At 36.0% G+C, this 20,754-nt stretch overlaps 2 protein-coding genes across 2 annotated transcripts in view; both read left to right on the forward strand.

The window, feature by feature from the left end:
- The first annotated feature begins 696 nt into the window (after positions 1-696).
- LOC126831866 (sulfotransferase 6B1) lies at positions 697-5,732 on the forward strand. The gene is made up of 6 exons (XM_050562517.2): positions 697-865; positions 1,737-1,994; positions 2,866-3,189; positions 4,313-4,413; positions 4,669-4,846; positions 5,488-5,732. Exons 2-6 carry the CDS (start codon positions 1,793-1,795, stop codon positions 5,598-5,600), a joined length of 918 nt encoding a protein of 305 aa, XP_050418474.1. The 5' UTR covers positions 697-865; positions 1,737-1,792; the 3' UTR covers positions 5,601-5,732.
- Positions 5,733-13,457: 7,725 nt separating this feature from the next.
- Positions 13,458-20,754, forward strand: part of LOC130014271 (mucin-2-like) — a 60,306-nt gene continuing 53,009 nt past the window's right edge. The window contains exons 1-4 of the mRNA XM_056103255.1: positions 13,458-13,657; positions 18,744-18,941; positions 19,712-19,773; positions 20,618-20,722. Coding sequence (XP_055959230.1) covers positions 13,581-13,657; positions 18,744-18,941; positions 19,712-19,773; positions 20,618-20,722 — 442 coding nt within the window. The 5' untranslated portion in view covers positions 13,458-13,580. The remainder of the gene's footprint in view (positions 13,658-18,743; positions 18,942-19,711; positions 19,774-20,617; positions 20,723-20,754) is intronic.

Raw genomic sequence — 20,754 nt, forward strand, 5'->3', positions numbered from 1 at the left:
CAACAAAGAACAGATTCAAAATCAAAGTAAAATTTAAATTTTATTTCAAAAGGTTATCGTACATAATAATCATTTAATATATTTAATCTTTCCAAATATACAGTTTCCGTACATTTAAATTGACGCAAGATTCTATTAATTGATAATAACAAGTAAAGCGGTAAAGTCAAAATCCATACAACATATTTATAGTGTCCAGAAGGTCACTAAGCAGACAACGACAAGCTTGTTAAATAAGCAGACGACCACAAGCTTATCTTTCCTTCATGGGAGCATTCATTTTAACAATTTTACATATTCCCCGATGACCTTTGACCGTTGTCCTTTGACCCCAAGAACTCAAGATGCGTTAAAAGACAAAAGACAAATGTCATTTTGCAAAGTTGCTTTGTTGAAGTGTATATGTGAACATTTTCTGTTCTTTGCAACATTAGTGGATTTTTTCCCAAAAACATTTGTAATTTGACTTTTGACTTTTACTTTAACGGTATTATGTATTCATCATTATAAGTATAACGACATATGTATTTTGCATCTTAGGTATTAGGTATTTTCTATGATGTATAATAACACTTTCAACTTACATTTAGTTTTGGCCCTTAAATCCCGCCATATACATATAGCCTCCCAAGTGTCAACGCGACTGTAGACTCGACAGCAAAATAATACAGGGCGACCTATTAAGTTTGACATTATGTCTTATTACTGATAACGGAAGCCACTTTTTTATACTGAATAATCTCTCCATAACTTGCAAACGAACACGAAGTATATGCAGTTCATATTGATAGCGATGCATTTGTGTATATAGAGAAACCTCTGGAGATATAACGGGCGTTGTACTGAAATAGAGACTTTAGTTTAGGTAATTTAAATATGATGTCATATTAATATTATAAATATGTTTGTTTCATTAATTTTTAAAACACGTACTAATATATGGCTTTCCTGCATCCTTAGTCGATATACGCCTGCCTGTAACGACTTTAACTGGTGGGCCAACATGTCTTCACATAGTAGGAGAAAAAGGCTGATGTGTTCTATGAATTGATGAAAACATACCATGATTCGTACACGACACACACCAATACCTAGAGATAATCAGAGCAATTATTGACCTAGTTATTTTTAAACAAAAGTACGTTTAATGAATTAGATATTATAGCAGGCTATCGAGGTACGTTTAATGAATTAGATATTATAGCAGGCTATCGAGGTCATTTGACATATAAATTAATGTTTTCTACGAACACAATATTCAGTATGCACGTATATAAATATCATTCAGCCTACTTATTACATTATCAACAGCTTTGTCCTTTATTCATGATTTTTTCACGATAAGACAAGATAAATTTCAACATGGCCAAGTCTTGAATTTTTATTACAGAGAGAGAGTGAGCTAGCGAGAGAGAGAGAGAGAGAGAGAGAGATGGGGTTATACGTCCACTCGACACAAACCAGGTCATTTCGGGACTAAAATATCTTCAATTTTATTTCAATAATTCGCTTGCGCGTAGGATCTTTAGCAGTGGGAGGAAATCGGAGATCCCTAAGAAAATCCCCGAGGTTGGACAGGTGACCCAAACTGCTTGTCACGTATAAGCGGGGAATCGAAACCACGCCACTTGACTCAATGACAGACTTTATGATTCAACGCGCACGCCAACAGGAAATAATTTAATAAGGGAATATTTGAATAATGCCATTCTTCTTTTTTTTTTTATCAAATTCAGACTGGAAAAGTTTATGAAATTTCATTAACAAACTGTATGGTGAATACATTTTGAAAATGGAGAACGTTGGTAATAATGAATACGGTACTATTAAAGAAATTGTAATCAAAGACAAGTCAGGAAATGATTTTAAGATGATTGAAGTGGACGGGGTTTATCTAATGCCCGTAGAAGAAGAACCGGAAGTTCATTTTAGACAAATCAAGGATCTCAAGATACGAGATGATGACGTCATGATATGTGCTTACCCAAAAGCAGGTATGTGTCCCTTTTAAAGAAGTATTTCACATGTTCAACAAACAAGCTTTGAAATCGGGTATTTTAATTGGAATATGATCTCTTTTGCATTCATTGACATTATTTTGTTAGGAATTCCACTCCGTCAAGAAATGGTCTCCCCATTCTATAAATGACGCCCGATTGACAAAATTTGGATCCTGATCTTTATTTACAGTAAAAACCTTTAAAAGTTATAACAATCATAAGCCACCCTGAGTACCGTATTTTACCTTGATACCTTGACTGGCAAGCTATGTTTTTAGTGTGTAGATACTTTAACCACCTGGGCCCTTATTCAAAAAAACTTAAACTAAGATAAAAATCGAAATTTTAAGAAATACTGCAATTCGATTGGCTGACCAGTAAAACCAATTTGCATATATCCAATGGAGTTGCAGTATTTCTTAAAATTTCGGTTGTAACTTAGTTTAAGTTTTAGTGAATAAGGGCCCAGACCTATGGCATTTAAGATGGCGATCAACATATTTACATATTCTAACAATAAAAAATAACAGTGACAAATCACCTGTTAAAAATGTTATAAAGATGCATAATCTACTATTGCAGGTCTTTCTTTTGACCTCACCTGTAATATAAATTATTATTCACATGACAGGACCATAATCAACTCTCTAGACGGTCGTATGGTCATTACATGAAATACTATCACCATTTAATGATTTAATTTTAAAAATGTCATCGTAACGGTTATGTTACAACACGAAGTAAATAGATATGACCGATTCTCCCAAAACATGACCACGAGAGTCGATACAGAATACATTCTTTTGAAATGACACATGATCTAAAAGATTTAGATCATATCATATCTGTCAAAGTTTAATTTCAGGTACTCACTGGATCTGGGAAGTTATTCAAATGTTACGAAGTCAATCTACAGAATATAACAAACAGATCAAGGAGAAACAAATGTTAGAATTCGGCAAGATGGCGGATATAGACCAGGAACCGTCTCCACGTCTCCTTAATTCTCACTTATGGCCGCGACATTTACCCACAGAGATGTTCTCAAAGAAAACCAAAATTATTTATCTGCTTCGGAACCCAAAAGACACTGTTGTCTCGTATTTCTTCCATGTTAGTGGAGTAGATGTTACCTTAAAGTACTATGGAACTATCAGAGATTTCATAGATATGTCTTTGTATAAAACTGGTAAGTTATTTTTATTTTTAAATCCAAAGATCACCTTATACATGCATTATGTAAGAGTTAAATCGTCCTATTGTAGATCTTTCGTTTGTTCACAAATGTTATATAAATCATTAATTACATGCCAAGCCCATATTCAACTCTATATCGGATGGCTGTAATTTTTAACGGATGCCTGTATACATCGTCGCCTTTCCATGCTATTGAAATGGAATATGCTGATTTTAGTTAACGTTCCATTTCAAGATTGCCCCACTGTTTTAAGAACACTGGCTAGAACCAAATAGAACTGGCGCCATGATCTCCGTGTGGTAAAACTCTACAGTAACTAGTCAACTCACTGCCAACGATGGCTGCTGACGAAAAAAGCAAAATAATTTTATTACTAAAAAAGAATATTAGGTTACCAGCATATTCTTATTGTAATATTCTCTAACCGTTAATGTATTTGTCATATTTACGAAAACAACTTTTGAATCTACCAAACTATCTTCACGTTACGTGTTTATAACCATATTAGAGTCTTTTGGCAAGCGGATTTTTTCCCATCCGTATCACGTATCCGTATCGTCACGTGATACGTTGCGTCAATAAAGTTTTAGAGTTTTGGCAGATTTTCCCGCCGCGTACGTATGAGTAGATGAACTGAGCTTAGTTCTATTTTTTGGTTTCACTAATGTATCATTTACCATAGAATCACATCATTTAGAGATTTGCAAGGTCCCACCTCCCTAAATTTAGCACGTAGATCAACCAGCATGCAGACAGACAGACAGGAAAAATATGAAAATTTCCATAAAAGCTCATCAAACATAATGATTAAATTCCGGTCTTTATCATGGTTAAAATCACATCAAATATTCAACTTTGTGTTCTAAGATACACATAGATTCATAAACACGCTATACCACAACATTTCTAAAAGTAGCAAACAAGATGGTAAAAAGATGACGATGTTATACGGACCTTTTCCGTATGAAAGCTGTTCGATACGTGCTGCCGTATCCGTGTGCCGTATCACGTATGAGTAAAACACATACACTGATGACGTCACAAGCATAATCGATACGGATACGTGATACGGACCAGAAATTTACGCTTGTCAAAAGTCTCTATTGTCTTTCAGTACCGTATGGAACGTGGTATGACTACGTTCTAGAGTGGGAGAAGTTCTTTGAAACAACTGAAAATCCATTTTATCAGTTTACCTATGAAGATATGCATGAGGTTTGTTTCATATTTATATATATTGTTTTCAACCGTTTGTTTATCTTTCTTCATTTTGTAAATAATCGTATGTTTATATTTCATAATATAAAACATGGTTTGCTTTTACAAAAAATCATAATAATTTTTTCAGAATCCAGTAGAATAATATGTAGCTAGTTTCTGATTACTTTTTTCTTCAAAATGAAATTAATAGGTTTTTGTTTTTCTATAATGACTGAGTTAATGAGCTAATACATAATATAATTATTTCAGAATCCAGCAGAACATGTAAAAGGTTTAGCTAAATTTCTAGATTTGCCAGCGTCTGATGAGTTATGCAAAGCTATAGTTGAAGCCTGTAGCTTTAAGAAATTACAGAAAGCTAACGAGGAAATTAAAGATGATTTTTTAAAATGTGAATGGAAGGAAGGATTATCGGTCTACAGAAAAGGTATGGGTCGAAGAGAATTTCAATTCTATACCCAATTAAAACAACTTACTCTAATCTATTCCGCGATCCACTACTTTTTACTATTTCCGCTATAAATTATAAATTGAACCAACTCTTCGCCATATATAGTAAAGTCAAACCTTATGTAAGTGCCAGGAAAAAAAGGGTTGTTCAATTCGAATTTACATTGTTAGCAACCGAAACGTGTGCCAGTCTGTCTAAGATGTAGAAATGTTATCCAGAAACAGTAGATATATAATCAAAGAGGTGTGAGGGAGCTTATCGTGTCTTCTTGTATAATCTTTAGTCTTAACTAACACGCTGTCGTTTATAGCCGAATGACCCGTGTAATGATATCAATTTCGATACTGTATTATGATAGCATTTGTCACGCTCTTGATAATTGTTCTGGATGAATTCAGAGGTTGTAATGCAATATATTTTCATAAAGAAGTAATTTTATAGCATGCTTAGGACAAGTACTGCTTTATACTTCATAAACTGGCTGCTTAGTGGTATTGATATGGTATTGATCTATTGTGTAAAATCAGTTTGATGGTGTTGACCTATTGTGTAAAATCAGTTTGACGGTGTTGACTTATTTGTAAAATTAAACCAAATTCTTTATCATTATTATTCAGGTAAAGTAGGAGATTGGAAAAATTGGTTAACTGTTGCTGAAAGTGAAAGTTTTGATAAAGTTACAGAAGAAAAACTAAAGAATAGTAAAGTGAAAGTCAGATATACCTTATGAATATGGACAGTAACTTTATTTCTAGATATAGCTCAGCTTGAGAACAAACACGAAGCTAATTGACCGACATTTTAATTCATAAATCGACGAATTTAGCCGAAAGCATTAAATATACTTCGAGAATTCTGAAAAGTTTTTACTTTGCTTCAATTTAATAACATCAAGAATGATTATTTTAGTCTTTGTATGTATCAAACATTTAAAACGAAGTAGATCCACAATACATTCTCTGTGCTCGGAATGCAATAACCCGAGTCAAAATTTTAAAAAGTCAATATGGCAGGGCCCGGTTTTGATTCACATTGCCTGTTGCATACAAAAGCACGTAAATCTCAATTGATTTATCAACAGACGTAAAATTTCTGAAAAAAACATGGCACATATAATTTGAACTTTCGAAAGCACATAACACATATAATTTATGAAAGCACAACGCACATATAATGTAAATAAATTGAAATATATATGTTATTGACCGAAACAAAACACAGGCCTTGCCTTTTGACGATACTCATCTGAAAGTTTTACAGCATCCCCCAATAGAGGGTTGAATTAATTTCCTTGCTGGGCACAAACTTAAATTTTAACATTTGATTGGCAGGTGGGCATACATGTCATGTAGTGTGCGAGGCTATAAAATGAAATGGAATGGGGTTTAATGTCCTACTGTTCTACGCCGACTGGGAATATATTAAAGACAGGCATAGTGTACTATGTGGAAATTTTGCCATGACAGCGGCGCTGCGGCTAACTCTTATATCGAATTCCAACTGTCAAGAGGTCTTTCGCGCGCGCACAATGTATTGGGGACCTGTTTCACGAAATTTTAACTAAGATAAAATCCAAATTTTAGTAATTTGATTGGATAATATTAGATTGATTTTAGTGATTAGCCAATCAAAATTGAAGTATCTACTAAAATTTTGATTTTATCTTTAGTTAAAATTTCGTGAAACAGGGCCCAGTAACATAAAATCAAGCGAATCTTTGTTATGGTATTGGAACTGTGTGCTATGATGAAACTGCAATGCTGTCGGCTCACAGTGTTCAGAAGTGAATATTCGCAAGTCCGCTACAATCACTGCAAGGGATGACATCGGTGCGAGTTAATTAGCTCGCAATATTAACTTTTTTCCTTTTGCAAATTAAATTCCAAAATATATTTTTGAAGTATTAGAAATATAAATAAAGGTGTATGAAGTATATCGAGATAAAAAATATTTACTATTTAGTGTAAATGGCTATATAAAATGAGTATAAGGCACCATTCTGCCCGGCCGGTTTACGCTACAACGTCTTATGTAAACAATGCACGTACAACCGAGCCAATGATCGGAGCCGCATGATTTGACGTCACATTTAGAAAGTATACTTGAACTTTTAAAGGCCAGCCATTTTATACAGAGTTATTAGAAGGCTTTTGCAATAACTCTCTGAGATAATGGACAGATGATTTAACTCTGGCGTTTTAGTTCATAAGGTCTTCCGTTGCGGCAAGTGACGTGGTTTTGATTCACACTTGTTCTTGGTAAAGAGTAGGCTAGTTTGTCTAACCTCCACCCCCACCCTTTACCATAAATGTACCACAAGCTAGTCTAAAATATCATGGTTAGTATTATTTCAACATTAAACCCCATTTCTCTCTTAATGTATGGTGATAATACTTCCTTCCGGAGACATAGTTAAACAGTATTAAATTTCATCCCGAGACGGCTCAGTCGATCCAATATTGTTACCACCTAGAAGGTTAATAAATCGGTCTATAAGGAGGTAAACGGCAACCCGTTTTTACCTTTCGGTAAGTTTATTACCTCCATAAATGCGGACATACACGCACATTTCATTTCATGAGAATAATCCAATGGACGAATCCAATAATAACAAGAGGACTAAATAAGGTAATCTGCGTTTTGTTACTTTAAAAGGTCTGGTTGTTTAAGGACAGATTCCACTGTAAGATTAACGGTTCCCAGGAAGCCGGATACGACATCAAACTTGACAAACTCTCAAATATTCCAGTACTAATGAATATGTCTATAGAATCCCCACAGACGTAAATCAAAGCAGGGTATGCTGCACCATGTAACATAGCAACAAAACAGCCAATCAACATCAAGATAATATCCAAACAGTCGGCAATCCTAAACTAAAAAAAGTACAATTTTCAAACATAAATGAACGATTGAATTGGCGAAAGACATATAGAAAAAACAGAACAGCCTGATATTTAATACCAGTGGCTAAGTGACGGTGACATGCTTTCTTTAATTTAAAATACAATTAATGAATGATCGAATTTGGGAAAGGCCCACAGAAAATACAGAGCCACCTGATATTTAAGATTTTTCAAAGTGATCAATTGCCATAACTCGAGCAGAAATTGTCGGAAATCCTTGAACATTAATAGACATCTTCAACTGATGATCTTAAACAATGTGTATAAATTTCAAGCCAACCGGATATCAACTTCAGCCTCTAGAGCGATCACAATATATTGTCGACGGACGGACCAACCGACGGACAGAGGGGACGGCACCTTACGATCACATTTCAATGTGGTCATAGAAAAATCAATTGGTTTCAATTCTCTGGCCATAATCAATGTTCATCAACCAGTGCCAAACATAATTATAGTTCACATTGAACCACCATTAATATCAACAGGAAAAAGAGCTAAATCTTTCTTTTGGCTTCAAATGTTATATAAATTATTAATTGGACATTTATTCACAGTTCAAGCACTTAATCAACTCTCTGAAATGAAATGAAATGGGGTTTAACGTCCTACTGTTCTGCTCCTATACTGGGCTAATGAAGACGGGCATACGCCATACAGTGTGCTATGAGGGAAATTTTGCCCGGGCAGCGGCACTATCGCCTACTCTTATATCGAATTCCAACTGCAAGGGGATCTTTTACGTGCATTCCAATATATACACAGGACCTCGGTTTTTCGTCTCATTCGAAGGACTAGACAGCTGTCCTTGTCAGGCCCTCCGTCCTGCATCACTGACAAGGGGGAACCACGCCGGAAAATCTGGATTAACTTTCTCGGCCAATGCAGGGATCGAACACCCGACCTCCAGGCTAGCGAGCCAGCGTCTTACCCACTTAGCCACGTGATCCCCTCAACTCTATGATTTTGAATGGATTGAAACACGATCCGCCATTTAATATTTTAATTTAAAAATGGATAATCGAGACTTTGTTTATTATCGTAACAAAGGTAGCGATGAAAATCGAGTCTACGCTATTCTTATCAAAACTTCAAACACTGATATCTTCGCACAGAATAAAGTTATTTGACTGAAATTTTCAATATATTCCTTTTTCATTATCCGTTTTTAAACTATTATAGCGATAGTACTGTCAGCTCTTTATCTAAATCGTACACAACGCATCTTTAATGAAACTACAGCTATGTGAATGTTGCTGATTCCAACTAAATTTAGAGTCACTCTAGCTCAATAACCAGAAGATTCGGGGTTCGAAATTCACCGCAGCGTGGTTTCATCTTGTCACTGGTTCAGGGTGGAGTGCCCGGCAAGGAACAGTGTCTAGTCTTTCGGATGGGACGAACAACCGACGCCCTGTGCACACATTGGCATACACGTAAACGAATCCTTGACAGTTGGAATTGGAAATAAGAGTAGCGCATGTCGTATGCCGGTTGATGTAAAACGTAGAACGTTAAACCCCATTTCATTTACAACCAATTACAACGAAATATACTATTCAAAAAAAGTAGGGGATATTTGATTTTGGGGGCATAATACTAAAATATGCAAATGACTACGAAAAAAGTCACTATAGAACCTAACAGAAGAAACATTTCCAGTTACATGTGACGCCCAAACGCACCAATAGCTACCGCATGGAATGCAGGTGATGCTTGGGATCATCATGGGGGTCCAACCCAAGATTTGCACGACTCTGACTTTGAATGTTACAGTCATTGTGGCATTGAATTCCAGGGTGGAAACATCAGTTTAATTGTTTTAGTGACCAGAAAACAAATTTTGATATACGTCGGCTTACCCAAAATGAAAGGTTACGTGCCCTTTGCATGCTACAGATCGGCACAACACAGGCGGTTGTGGCGCGGACGATGAATGTTTCTCAGTCTGTCATAAGCAGGCTATGGTCCAGATACCGTGATACACAATCTGTACAGGACAGACCACGCTCAGGTCGACCAAGGGCGACAACTCAAGCCCAGGATCGATTTATCCGTACCTTGGCCTTGAGAAATCGTGTCATCACAGCAAATCAGATCAGCGCTCGTCTTCAAACAGACACTGGTGTGAGAGTGAGTGGCCAGACGATTCGGAATCGACTGCATAGGGGTCACCTTCGCGCCCGACGTCCTCGCGTGATATCTTGTTTGAGAGATCATCACATTCAGGCAAGACGTCGTTGGTGTAGGGATCGTCAACACTGGGATAATCGACGCTGGAGCAATGTGATGTTTTCAGATGAGTCAAGGTTCACTGTTGATTTTTTGGACAGACGTAGGAGGGTGTGGCGTCGTCGAAACGATCGCTTCCAAGACGTTAACGTCATCAGACATGATCGATTTGGGGGTGGTTCTGTTATGGTGTGGGGAGGCATCACTGTTACTGGAAGAACGGCTTTACATGTTGTTGCAGGGCGTGTTACAGGCCAGTACTACCGGGACAACATCTTGGCAGTCCATGTTGTGCCGTTCGCACGACGTCATGGCCGCCGTTTCATCTTCCAGGGTGACAACGCAAGATGTCACAGGGCCAGGATCGTTACAGGTTACCTCCAACAACAGAACATCACCTCATTACCTTGGCCAGCACTGAGTCCCGACCTCTCCCCCATCGACCAAAATGACCTTAGACGTCTCATTAGGAGTATGCCACGTCGGATCAATGCTTGTTTGGCAAACAGAGGAGGATTTACCCGTTACTGACTTGGTTGTGATGCTGTGGTAACTTTGCTGTTTGACCCCGGGTATCATTTTACCCTTATAATGGTCAGTCTGTGCCTTATTTAGTCTAACGATCATTTGGAATAAATCGATGAATGTGAACTTCATTTCATTTTGTCATTTGTTTCTTCGTCAGTTTCATTAGGTGACTTTAATAACACTTAAAAATCAAATATCCCCTACTTTTTTTTAATTGTATAATTCACATTTTAAATGTGAAACATTATTTCTCTTTTTAAATGAAGCGGATATATCTATTTTGTTTTATACAAGTGAACAATGTTTAGCTTATTCTGGGGTTTATAGTCTACGGTTGTACGTCCAACCATTTTGATTTGAAGAAATGAAATATGATTTAATAAGTAGGGTCGTACAATGGACCCGGAACTGACATGTTGTTGGATGAAATTCAAAATTCTAATTCACCAGCTCGATGCGGAATTATTCAAAGAACAAGCATACCAATTTTCATGTCGATCGGACTTGAATTGGTGCGGCCTTAGGCTTTTTGGAAGAGCGTCACCCCAAGAACAAGAAGAAGAGCAACTAACAGCAACAAGAAGAAGAACAAGATGAGTTAATGGTCCAAAAATCTATTTATAAGGAATACAAAACAGTTCTTCAATCAATATTTGTCTTTTGGCGATATAAATAGCTTCACGTACTTCTGCTAAACACTTGGGTATACCCGATGGACAAACATTAAAAGGTGCAGTTTAAACATACATTATGCAAGAGCTAAATCTGCCTATTGCAGGTTTTTCTTTAGGCCTGAAATGTTATATAAACTATTAATTAGACATTTATTAACAAAACATCACCATAATCAACTCTCGATGGCATCGGATACTTAAGATTTTAACTAGATTAAAACGGTTCGCCATTTAAAAATTTAATGGAAAAGCGAGGCTAAGTCCCGAATATACTAGTGCCCTGGCTACCACTATGCACACATCTTGTCAAAACTACAAGCAATGATAACTTGGCTGAGAATGAAGTAATTTGAATGAAATTTTCAATATTTTCTTTCTTTATCATCTATTTTTGAATTATTATAGCAAGAATGGCCAACTCTTTATTAAACTCTTAACTAATGTATCTATGTTCCCAGATCTCTTCAAGGAGGCATTTATGCTTGTAAAGACCTTATCTCCATTCACAAAATACGCTCCTCCGACTCACTTTAGCAGATTTGCAACATTTACTTATATTAAGAATGAATAATATATTTGTGGAGAGGCATGGGAAGCCGCAGTGGTACAGTGTTTAATACGATGGCTCGCTTCCGAAGTTTGCCGAGAAAATTCCTTTTGATTTCCCGGCGTATTTTGCCCTTGTAAGTAGTGCAGGAAGGATGGCCTGACAAGAACATTGTCTAGTCATTTAGATGGGACGAAAACCGAGGTCCCGTGTATACACTGACGTACGTAAAAGAGCTCATAACAGAATTCGAATTAGCGCCGATACCCTGGCAAAATTCACCTCGCAGCACACTGTATGTAATAGGGCCGTCATCATTAGCCCAGAGGACACCAGCATGTCTGAGGATATGACACCCCCCCCCCCCCCACCAAGCGACGCCATCATAAATGTTAAAATTAATGTTGGAAATTGGAAATGAAATATATAGATATATGCAGACGGTATCTTACGGTTATGAAACAGGAAAATATTTAAAGGTAAACTAAATCAATATACCAAGTAATGTAGAAAATTCATAGAAATTAGCAAATAACACTAAGAGTTGAATCAATAGATTTCACCATATGGCTGTATTGACAAAACCTACGCATTCTAATAAACCCATATTAAATCTACTTCTAGAAATGACTATTTCTTAGAAATCACTTTTGCGACATTTCAAGAAATTTATTTCGTGCTCGTGTAATGATAAAATATCTCATCATCTATAACATGATTATATTAAAACTTTTTATTTTAAATTAAGTTTCAAGTTTGTTTGGTATTAACAGGTTTACCTAACAGATTTCGAGATACAATGAAATGGGGTTTAAAGACCTACTGAAGCGATTCCAAAGTTAATGGGAGAAGTGTAGTGTTCTTGTATTTCTTACATAATCAGTTTGTGTCGAGTGGAGGTTACCCCCCTCCGCCTCCCTCTCTCTCTCTCTCTCTCTCTCTCTCTCTCCCCCCACCCCTCTCTCTCTTCCAAAACAATAATAAACTTTAGAAAAAGAATTTATTATTCCAAACCCCGCCTGAAATATATTTTAAAATGAGCATTACATATATTTTAAAACTTTCACTTTTATGCTTTTAAATTATTCTTTGATGGATTTAATTTAGTCTGGATATACGAATATGACACACTTCGGTGCATTTCAATGGATATGGATTAAACGATATAATCTAATACATCCCCTTTTATTTCATTTATCCAGAAAATAAGATGAGCGTCAAAAGGGCGGATCCCTAAATCTGAAATAAATTCCGTGGTATTGTTAATTTTTCAAATGGATGTTGTTGACATGGAAACATATTGATCATCACGATATGAAAGCGTGACCGGCAACCTTCGGTGCGTCTTTGACTTTCAACTGGTTAAGCTTTATTTAAGGAGTGTTTTTCAAGCGAGCTAAGGAATTTCTAATTTGCAAAGTTTTATGCTTGCTACCCCATCTGTTGCCAACAAAAACCGATTAATATATACTAACTGATATATCACGAGCCTAATACATCGATTTCCTACCAATATGAAATCCACCAACCAATGAAATGGTCTTCATATGCTTAGTTTTCCAATATGCCAGTAGATATCAAATACAATTCCCTACCTTGCTAAAAGTAAGCAAATTTACCATTGATTATTTTCTCTCTTTCGTAAGTCGTGCGGGGTATAAAAGCTCAGGAGCGACAGTTGTTATTCAGAGGACCTTATCAGTCCCCGAAATAGTGCAAGTCTGTCTTGTACGTGTCTCTCGCTCTTAACGTTAATCAAAGTCAGTTATACTGAAGAGGGACGTTAATCGCAACCAACTGAAGTTCTCTATTTAGCGGGTACTATGACCCGGCCTATGCAGCCCTTCATTGGCTTGATAATATGGATTCTGACCTTTGCTACATCCCCCATCTTCGTCAAGTAAGTTAGCTCTGGTTTAGATCATTTAATTCGTATATCATTAATAACTAGATTTATCATCCCATATCTCACTGGAATACATCATATTATCATATTCATCATACTGTGTTAATTGTGCAGGAAAATAATTCATTTATGGAGTGGAATATCTTATCGGTCTCATTACAGAGGAATATTCTATCAAATTTTGTTTTTGGGGATGACCGTAGGAGTACAGTTGTATCTCGGAAGCTTTTTTTTTTTTTTTTTTTTAAAAAGACCGTTTTGTTAATAGATAGGTGTGTTTTGTGTGTATATAATAAATGAAATCAGAAAAAATGGTCCATTAAGATTGTTTTAATTTATCGTATAAAATATTTATTTCTTATCATATGAGATTAATTGTAGGCACTATTTAAAAATGCCCTTTAGACTTAATTCGGATCCCATTTTCTAAATTTATTTACTATTTCAGCCGATTAATGATTATTTATCTTGACTGATGAATTATTTTTTGGAATCATTAGTCAGCTGGAAATTGCGCATTTTAATTTTATCGTTGAATAAATATCGAAATATTTTGGAATAGACTGACTAGTAGTTAGATTAACACTGACCATGTATGTAATGAATTACTTAACTTTATTAACCATAGTGCATTTTCTTTTCTGAAATAAATCAGATATTAATTATATTGTCAAATATTTCATACATTCCTTATAGTTTAAAAAAAATCACACATTCATAATATAGAAAAAGTCAAGAAAGAATGAAAAAATATAATATATTTATAGATAAAATTGTATTACTTCTAGTAAAACTGGTCACTATGCCTAAATGTTATATATAAATCAAAACTAAATTTTATTTGTCTCCTATCTTTATTAGTCGTGGAGCCGCAACATGGTTTCCGCTTGTCAGTGGCGTGCACGTAAAAGAACCCCTTTTACGGGAAGTCCCGTGGTCTGGGCACAATTCCATCATAGCACACTGTCTCGCACATGCTCCTATTCATTGGCTCGTATGGAGGAAAAAAGTACGACGCTAAACGCCACTTTATTTCATTTCATTTTCTTACTCCATAGGATGAATTTTTAAACATGCGCAAATGTCCCGCCTTGCGCACACAAAATCGTTCGACCCACGCGTCTTATTTACCGCATTTTTATACGTGTACATGTAATTTTGTCTCTAACTTTCACGTTACTCGAATCTATGAATTTATAGATGGTGAGCACACTCATAAGAGAACCTATGCGCGATGGTAGCCCTATAGAAATAGTCCATTTCCGTTCAGTATTTACAAAGATATGAAGAAATGACAAACCGTATATAACAAACTCACCGACACCTTGAGCTAAATTGGTTGGCCGGTTTTAAACCCGATTGGTATTTTGATATTTTTTTCTTAATTAAATGTTAACTAAGCAATATTAGCATGGATTAAGCCGTGGAAATCTTGATATGCAAACAAGCATGGTTACTTTACGATAAATCTTTTTAATGTTTCCTTGTCTGGTAATAAATACATCTTACGGTTATTTTGAGGATGTAAAATGGATCCAAAGCAATTCTTGAATGCTCATTTTATACCCGCATGACGGTGGGCCTGTTCCGGACAGCTGTCTAGTCGTTCGGCTTGCACGTAAAAGATCAATTGGCAGTTGGAATTAAGAGCAGGCCATAGTGTCACTGCCTGGGCAAAATTTCCCCCATAACACACGGTATGGCTTATGCCCGTCTTCATTAACCTAGTCGGAGTATTTTTTTTATACCTCAGAAGTAATTTATTTCATGGATGGTCAGTGCTAACTATTGCCTTTTTTCAGACGCATAGTGTGTCGCCATCGCGAATCGTGCTTATTTTTTCATTAATAAAATGGACGCGTTAAAAGCGCATGACGCGTGATTGCTCAGTGAGAAAAGCGCTGGCTCGTTAACCAGGGGGTCTCGGGGTCGCCCCCGGTGTTCGCCAAGAAAAGTCCCGCTGGATTTTTCTGCATGTTTTCAACTTGTAAGTGGTTTTGAAAGAAACGCTGACAAAAAAAACTCCCTAAAAAAACGTCTCGTGAACACAGTGGCGTGTACTTAAAGAGCCCTTGACAGTTTGTATTCCCAGAAAATTCACACAAATAATTTGTTTCTCCATTTAAATATCAAAGTAAATCAAAATTAAGCTTTAATTGTCCTCTTTCTTTATTCCACACAGTGCGTGAAGCGCTGGCTCGCTAACTTGAAGTTCCCCGTGTTGACCGAGAAAATTCCATTCGGCATGATTTCCCCTTGTAAAAGAACCCCTTTTCGAAACTAGAATTCGAAAACCAGTCAACCGTAGTGTCGCTGTCCAGGCAAAATGTCCTTCACATAGTAGACTACAGAAACAGAGCCGCATTGTATTTTTGATTGACAAAGAAAAATGTAGAAATAAAAACCCCGCAATAATTAAGTTTTTAAAAGCCCATACAACCCATCTTATAAACTAATCTAGATATCCATATTTATGCTATAGATTCATGCTAAAGTAGGGTCTGTTTGCTGGGTTAATAATTTTGGTAGGGAAATGTAACATCAAAATAATCCAGAAATGGAGAAAACTCTGAAATGTAGTGCCTTCAAGGCGAAGATAAAGTTAAAAATTAATTTTGAAAAATATCTGTAAGTCAGACACCGGCTGTTGTCAACTGCGGCAAATAAATTCAATTCACCTGGGCTTAAAAATGAATCAACATCTTAAAAAAAAGAAATATAAGAAATATAATATATATTAAATATATTTTCTTTGAAATTAAAATCAATTTTTGACAGGAGCTTATCGACGTCATTATAGATTAATAATATGAAATACATTACAATTTGCAATCTGTCACTCAGGTGATTTGCATAATCAATACCACGCCTATTGTACACTAATCCAATGAAATACCAGCACGAATAACTAGAAATGAGTTTATCGACCAATCATATACGTCATTGCTGAGCTACGAATGTTAATCAATGTTCGCCGAACAAAAAGTAATATTCTTTTACTTCAAAATACTAATTTGATCAAACTACAATCAAACACATAATTAAAATGAAGTTTCCCATTTTCTTTTTTAAAAAAATTCCCCATACATACACTTTTGAGGATTATCAGAAAGTATCTGAAAAAATGTCCGTTTTTTTTCTCTCCAGTTTTCAATTGAATATCTACAGTTCTGTAAACACACCATTAAATGAATTAAAATTATTTTCATCTTAAATAATGTTCTCGTCGAATATTATCGAAGCTTTTCTATTTGATTATTATACAATCGAATATATTCTTTAAATGGCATTAATTAGTAATTGGAACATAATCGAATAACACACAGTTTTGTGTTATATGCTTGGTAACGTCTTGTGAAATCTTGTTGAAACGTCGCAGTGAAATAAACCATAGTAATTGTTATCCATAAACAGTGTGTTATTCGATTATACAATCGAGTTTGGTGAGTTTTTGTGTTCTATTGTTCATTAGTTTCATCAACTAAAACTTAGTAAAAAAAAAAGGATGCTAAAGCTGGTTTATGTTTATATTGGTAACTGTTGACTTTTTTTGTCATCTTTATTTGAAATACCTTAAAACTTTTGTAGATATACTACGAGTTAAATTAAATAGGTCGGGTTTAGTTAATAAATATATGCAAGTACAAAGAACATTCTCTAAATTAGAAATGCGGGTTTAATTTTGTCCATTTCAAAATAATCCAAGAATTTATTTAGTCATCGATATTAATGGTAAATAGATAAGTAACGACAAATTGTACAAGTTGAAACTTGACCCTCCACTTGGTCAAGTCACGGGAAAAAAAGGGTGCTTAAAATATAACTTTACAGCTTGGGGTAGCTTTCCTTCGTATAATATATATTTTGAGAGAGATTTATTATACCATTACAGTTTGGGCAAAACTCTAGGACGTTAAATACAATTTTATTTGCATATTAAAATTTAAGGTTATTTACACAAGGACAACTGTCTAGTCACCCTAACGGGTGAGACAAAAAACCGAGATCCCGTGTACACATTGGAGTGCACGTAAAAGATCCCTTGGCAATAGGAATTCTATATAAGAGAAGACCGTAGCGCCGCTGTGTGGGTACAATTTCCCTCATAGGACACTGTATGGGGTATGCCGGTCTTCATCTTGTTTCTTTTTTTAGACCGAGATTAAATCAATTTATAATTCTTCGAAAATATAAGAAAAACTTACATTTTCTACGCCATTTTATGTTCGTCAGTGTAGACAATATTAGATTTCAAATATAATATTTGACTGCTTCGTGTCCCTTCAACACATTCTATACTCCCATCAGTGGCGATATCTTACACACAATTTACTAATAATTCTTATAATAATTTAGAGAGCACATTTAATTGATATCTATTCTAGCTGTGCTATTCTACCGGTTTAACTCAAATGTACAAGGATCAAATAAAAGCAGAGGGGGGGGGGGGGGGGCGAATAGTTAGCGCGTGCTAGTTTGTGTCGAGTGGACGTTAATCCCTATTTCTCTCTCTCTCTCTCTTTGTCTCTAATGAGAGCACCGACGAAAATATAAACAAAACCTTGGATTTCTTAAAATACGGGTTCTGCTTGACAAAGCTACTCTGGAAATAAGTTAGCCGAAATGGTTTAGACGGTGCTCTGCAACGGTGGTCTGACACATATGCAAACGTAATTTCGTCTCCGGATCGCGTATAGATCTACATGAGAATAGGATCGTCTGTGCTATCCAGATTCTGAATCCAGCCTTGTGCGTAACCAAATTACTGCATCAACCCTGTAAATATTCAGAAAACATGGACCAGGTCTTACAACTAGATCAGGGAACGGGGCTGACTGGGCTTCAACCAGGAGCCCATATATTAACGAGACCCCCAAATTAATTTTATGATTTGATTTATTATATTCTATACGTTTTTTGCCAAATAAATCTATCTATCTACCTTACCGACGTACACATTGCAGTTGTGTGTGTGTGGCGGACAGATGTCCCCTTGTCACTGTTGATGCAAGGATCCAAGTCACATTTTAAACCAGGCGCCCCTTCCAAGCTTAATCATTTCATTTCATTTCCATTTCAGTGCCGATTACTGCAACAAAACGATCGAGATAAGAACTAACAAAACTGCACCATGTACAATGAACACAGTGCTACCGCTGTTACAAACCGGCTACACCATTGACTTTAATTTAACAGCGACGACCCATCAGACCACAGTGGATGCAATTTCTGGCCTCATCGCCAAGAATGATCCGACAAATATTTGTTATTTTTACAAGTAAGTATGACGTTTTTATGGGCTTTTTTATAAACGATATTTTATTCAGGATATCTGAATGGGATCGTGGTATAGGCGTAGTCGAAAACAAACATAATAACCACCCCCTAATTATTATTACACATAAATATTATAATATAAGAACGAACAAAAGGGGTGTAGATACATAATTAAATACATAATAAATTTTTACTTACGCCTAGGTATGACGTTAATTCAAACATACTCACTAGAAGTATTAACCTAATTAGGAAACTGAAAGCGACATTGAAAGCAGGAAAAAGACCACTCGGCAAACCTCAGCAAATTCCAGAAACCTACATCTAGCCTCGGCTGTATGACGAAGTCCGATATTGGAACTACTTTCAAGTTCCCAGATTACCAACAGCGTAGCCCAGGACGACGCCTTTGAAGAATGTTTTATCATACAAATATTTCAAAGTCTGAACCTAATTTTCTTTCACCGATTTTCTTCAAACAAGGACAACTCTGCACTAAAAATTCTACACACTCTTTGACCGACGCAATTTTGATAACTTCTTTTTAAAAACGGCAAGAAGTAAACCGGTGCCGTATCGCAACTGTATAGGCGTAAGTACATATCACTTACCGTCATACAGCCGAGGCTAGATGTAGAGTAACGGAATCTGTCGAGGTTTGCCGAGTGGAAAAGGACATTATGCTCTATTCAAAACGTCAATATTTATCTAGCTGTAGACATTGGTTTAAATTATAATTGTATATTTAAGTATTTTCTCATTTGTTTTTAGGCTTGATCACGCTAATCGTCAAGAATGTTGTGCCGGATATATCGGCGACAAATGTGACGAACGTAAGTATATTTGGATTAGTAAGCAAGGGCCACGAGTTAAATATTTTTTTATATACAAATATGCATAATTCTTCGCACATCTAATATTTGGCCCCGAGGGTCACATAACGCATGATATTTAAATAACACTTATCAGTAGCGGATCAAGAATTATGAATAGGGGTGGGGTAGGGGTAGGGATAGGGGCAACCTAGGGCGCCATCTACAAACCCACCCCACAATGAATATCAACAAAATACGTAATAAAATGCAGAAAAAAACATTGAGCGCTTCTGTAGAACATGGATCGTTTATAGTTGTTCACCGATCATTATCTCGCCGGATATTAGTTGACATGTTATTGTTATTGATTTTGTTAATTTTTTTGTGGGCTTTAGGGTGGTCTGATGTGGGGTATTTTGGCGGGCGTATCATATCGTATTTACGGTAATTACGATAATTGTTACTTGTAAATCCGAAGGTTTAAGTTAACTAGACAATCAAGTGTGCAAAGAGCATTTTTACTATAGTTAAGTAGTGGGCCTGATAGAAATTATCTCAATGCCTTGTAAAAAAAATAGAATAAGGAAGCAGTGGGGCAATACCGAAGATGTCAGGTGACAATCACGAGATTTTGATGCGATTGGAGAGATGGGAAGTATCATTTTTACCTTGTAACACGAAGAAAAAAGCGTTCATGTTCCTAAAACTTCACTAAAGTTTGCCGTAATCCACAATTTATGTCGCGACTTGAGGAACACAATCGCATCGAATTTCCCTATGAACCAAGGACTTGAACCCACAGACACTTATATAATTTTGTGCTTCATACGTAAATAATATATTACATGTTTTTCTGTTACAGCAACGTGTTCTCCGGCTTGTTCAAATGGAGGTAATTGCTCCGCAGCAAATACTTGCTCGTGTCTTGCTGGTTTCAAGGGCAGTTTCTGTGAAGAAGAGGTCTCAGGTTAGAAATACATCTTTTGAGAATAATCAGTC

The sequence above is a fragment of the Patella vulgata genome, chromosome 9 (assembly GCF_932274485.2).
Source record: "Patella vulgata chromosome 9, xgPatVulg1.2, whole genome shotgun sequence".
In the NCBI taxonomy this organism is placed as follows: Eukaryota; Metazoa; Mollusca; class Gastropoda; family Patellidae; genus Patella; species Patella vulgata.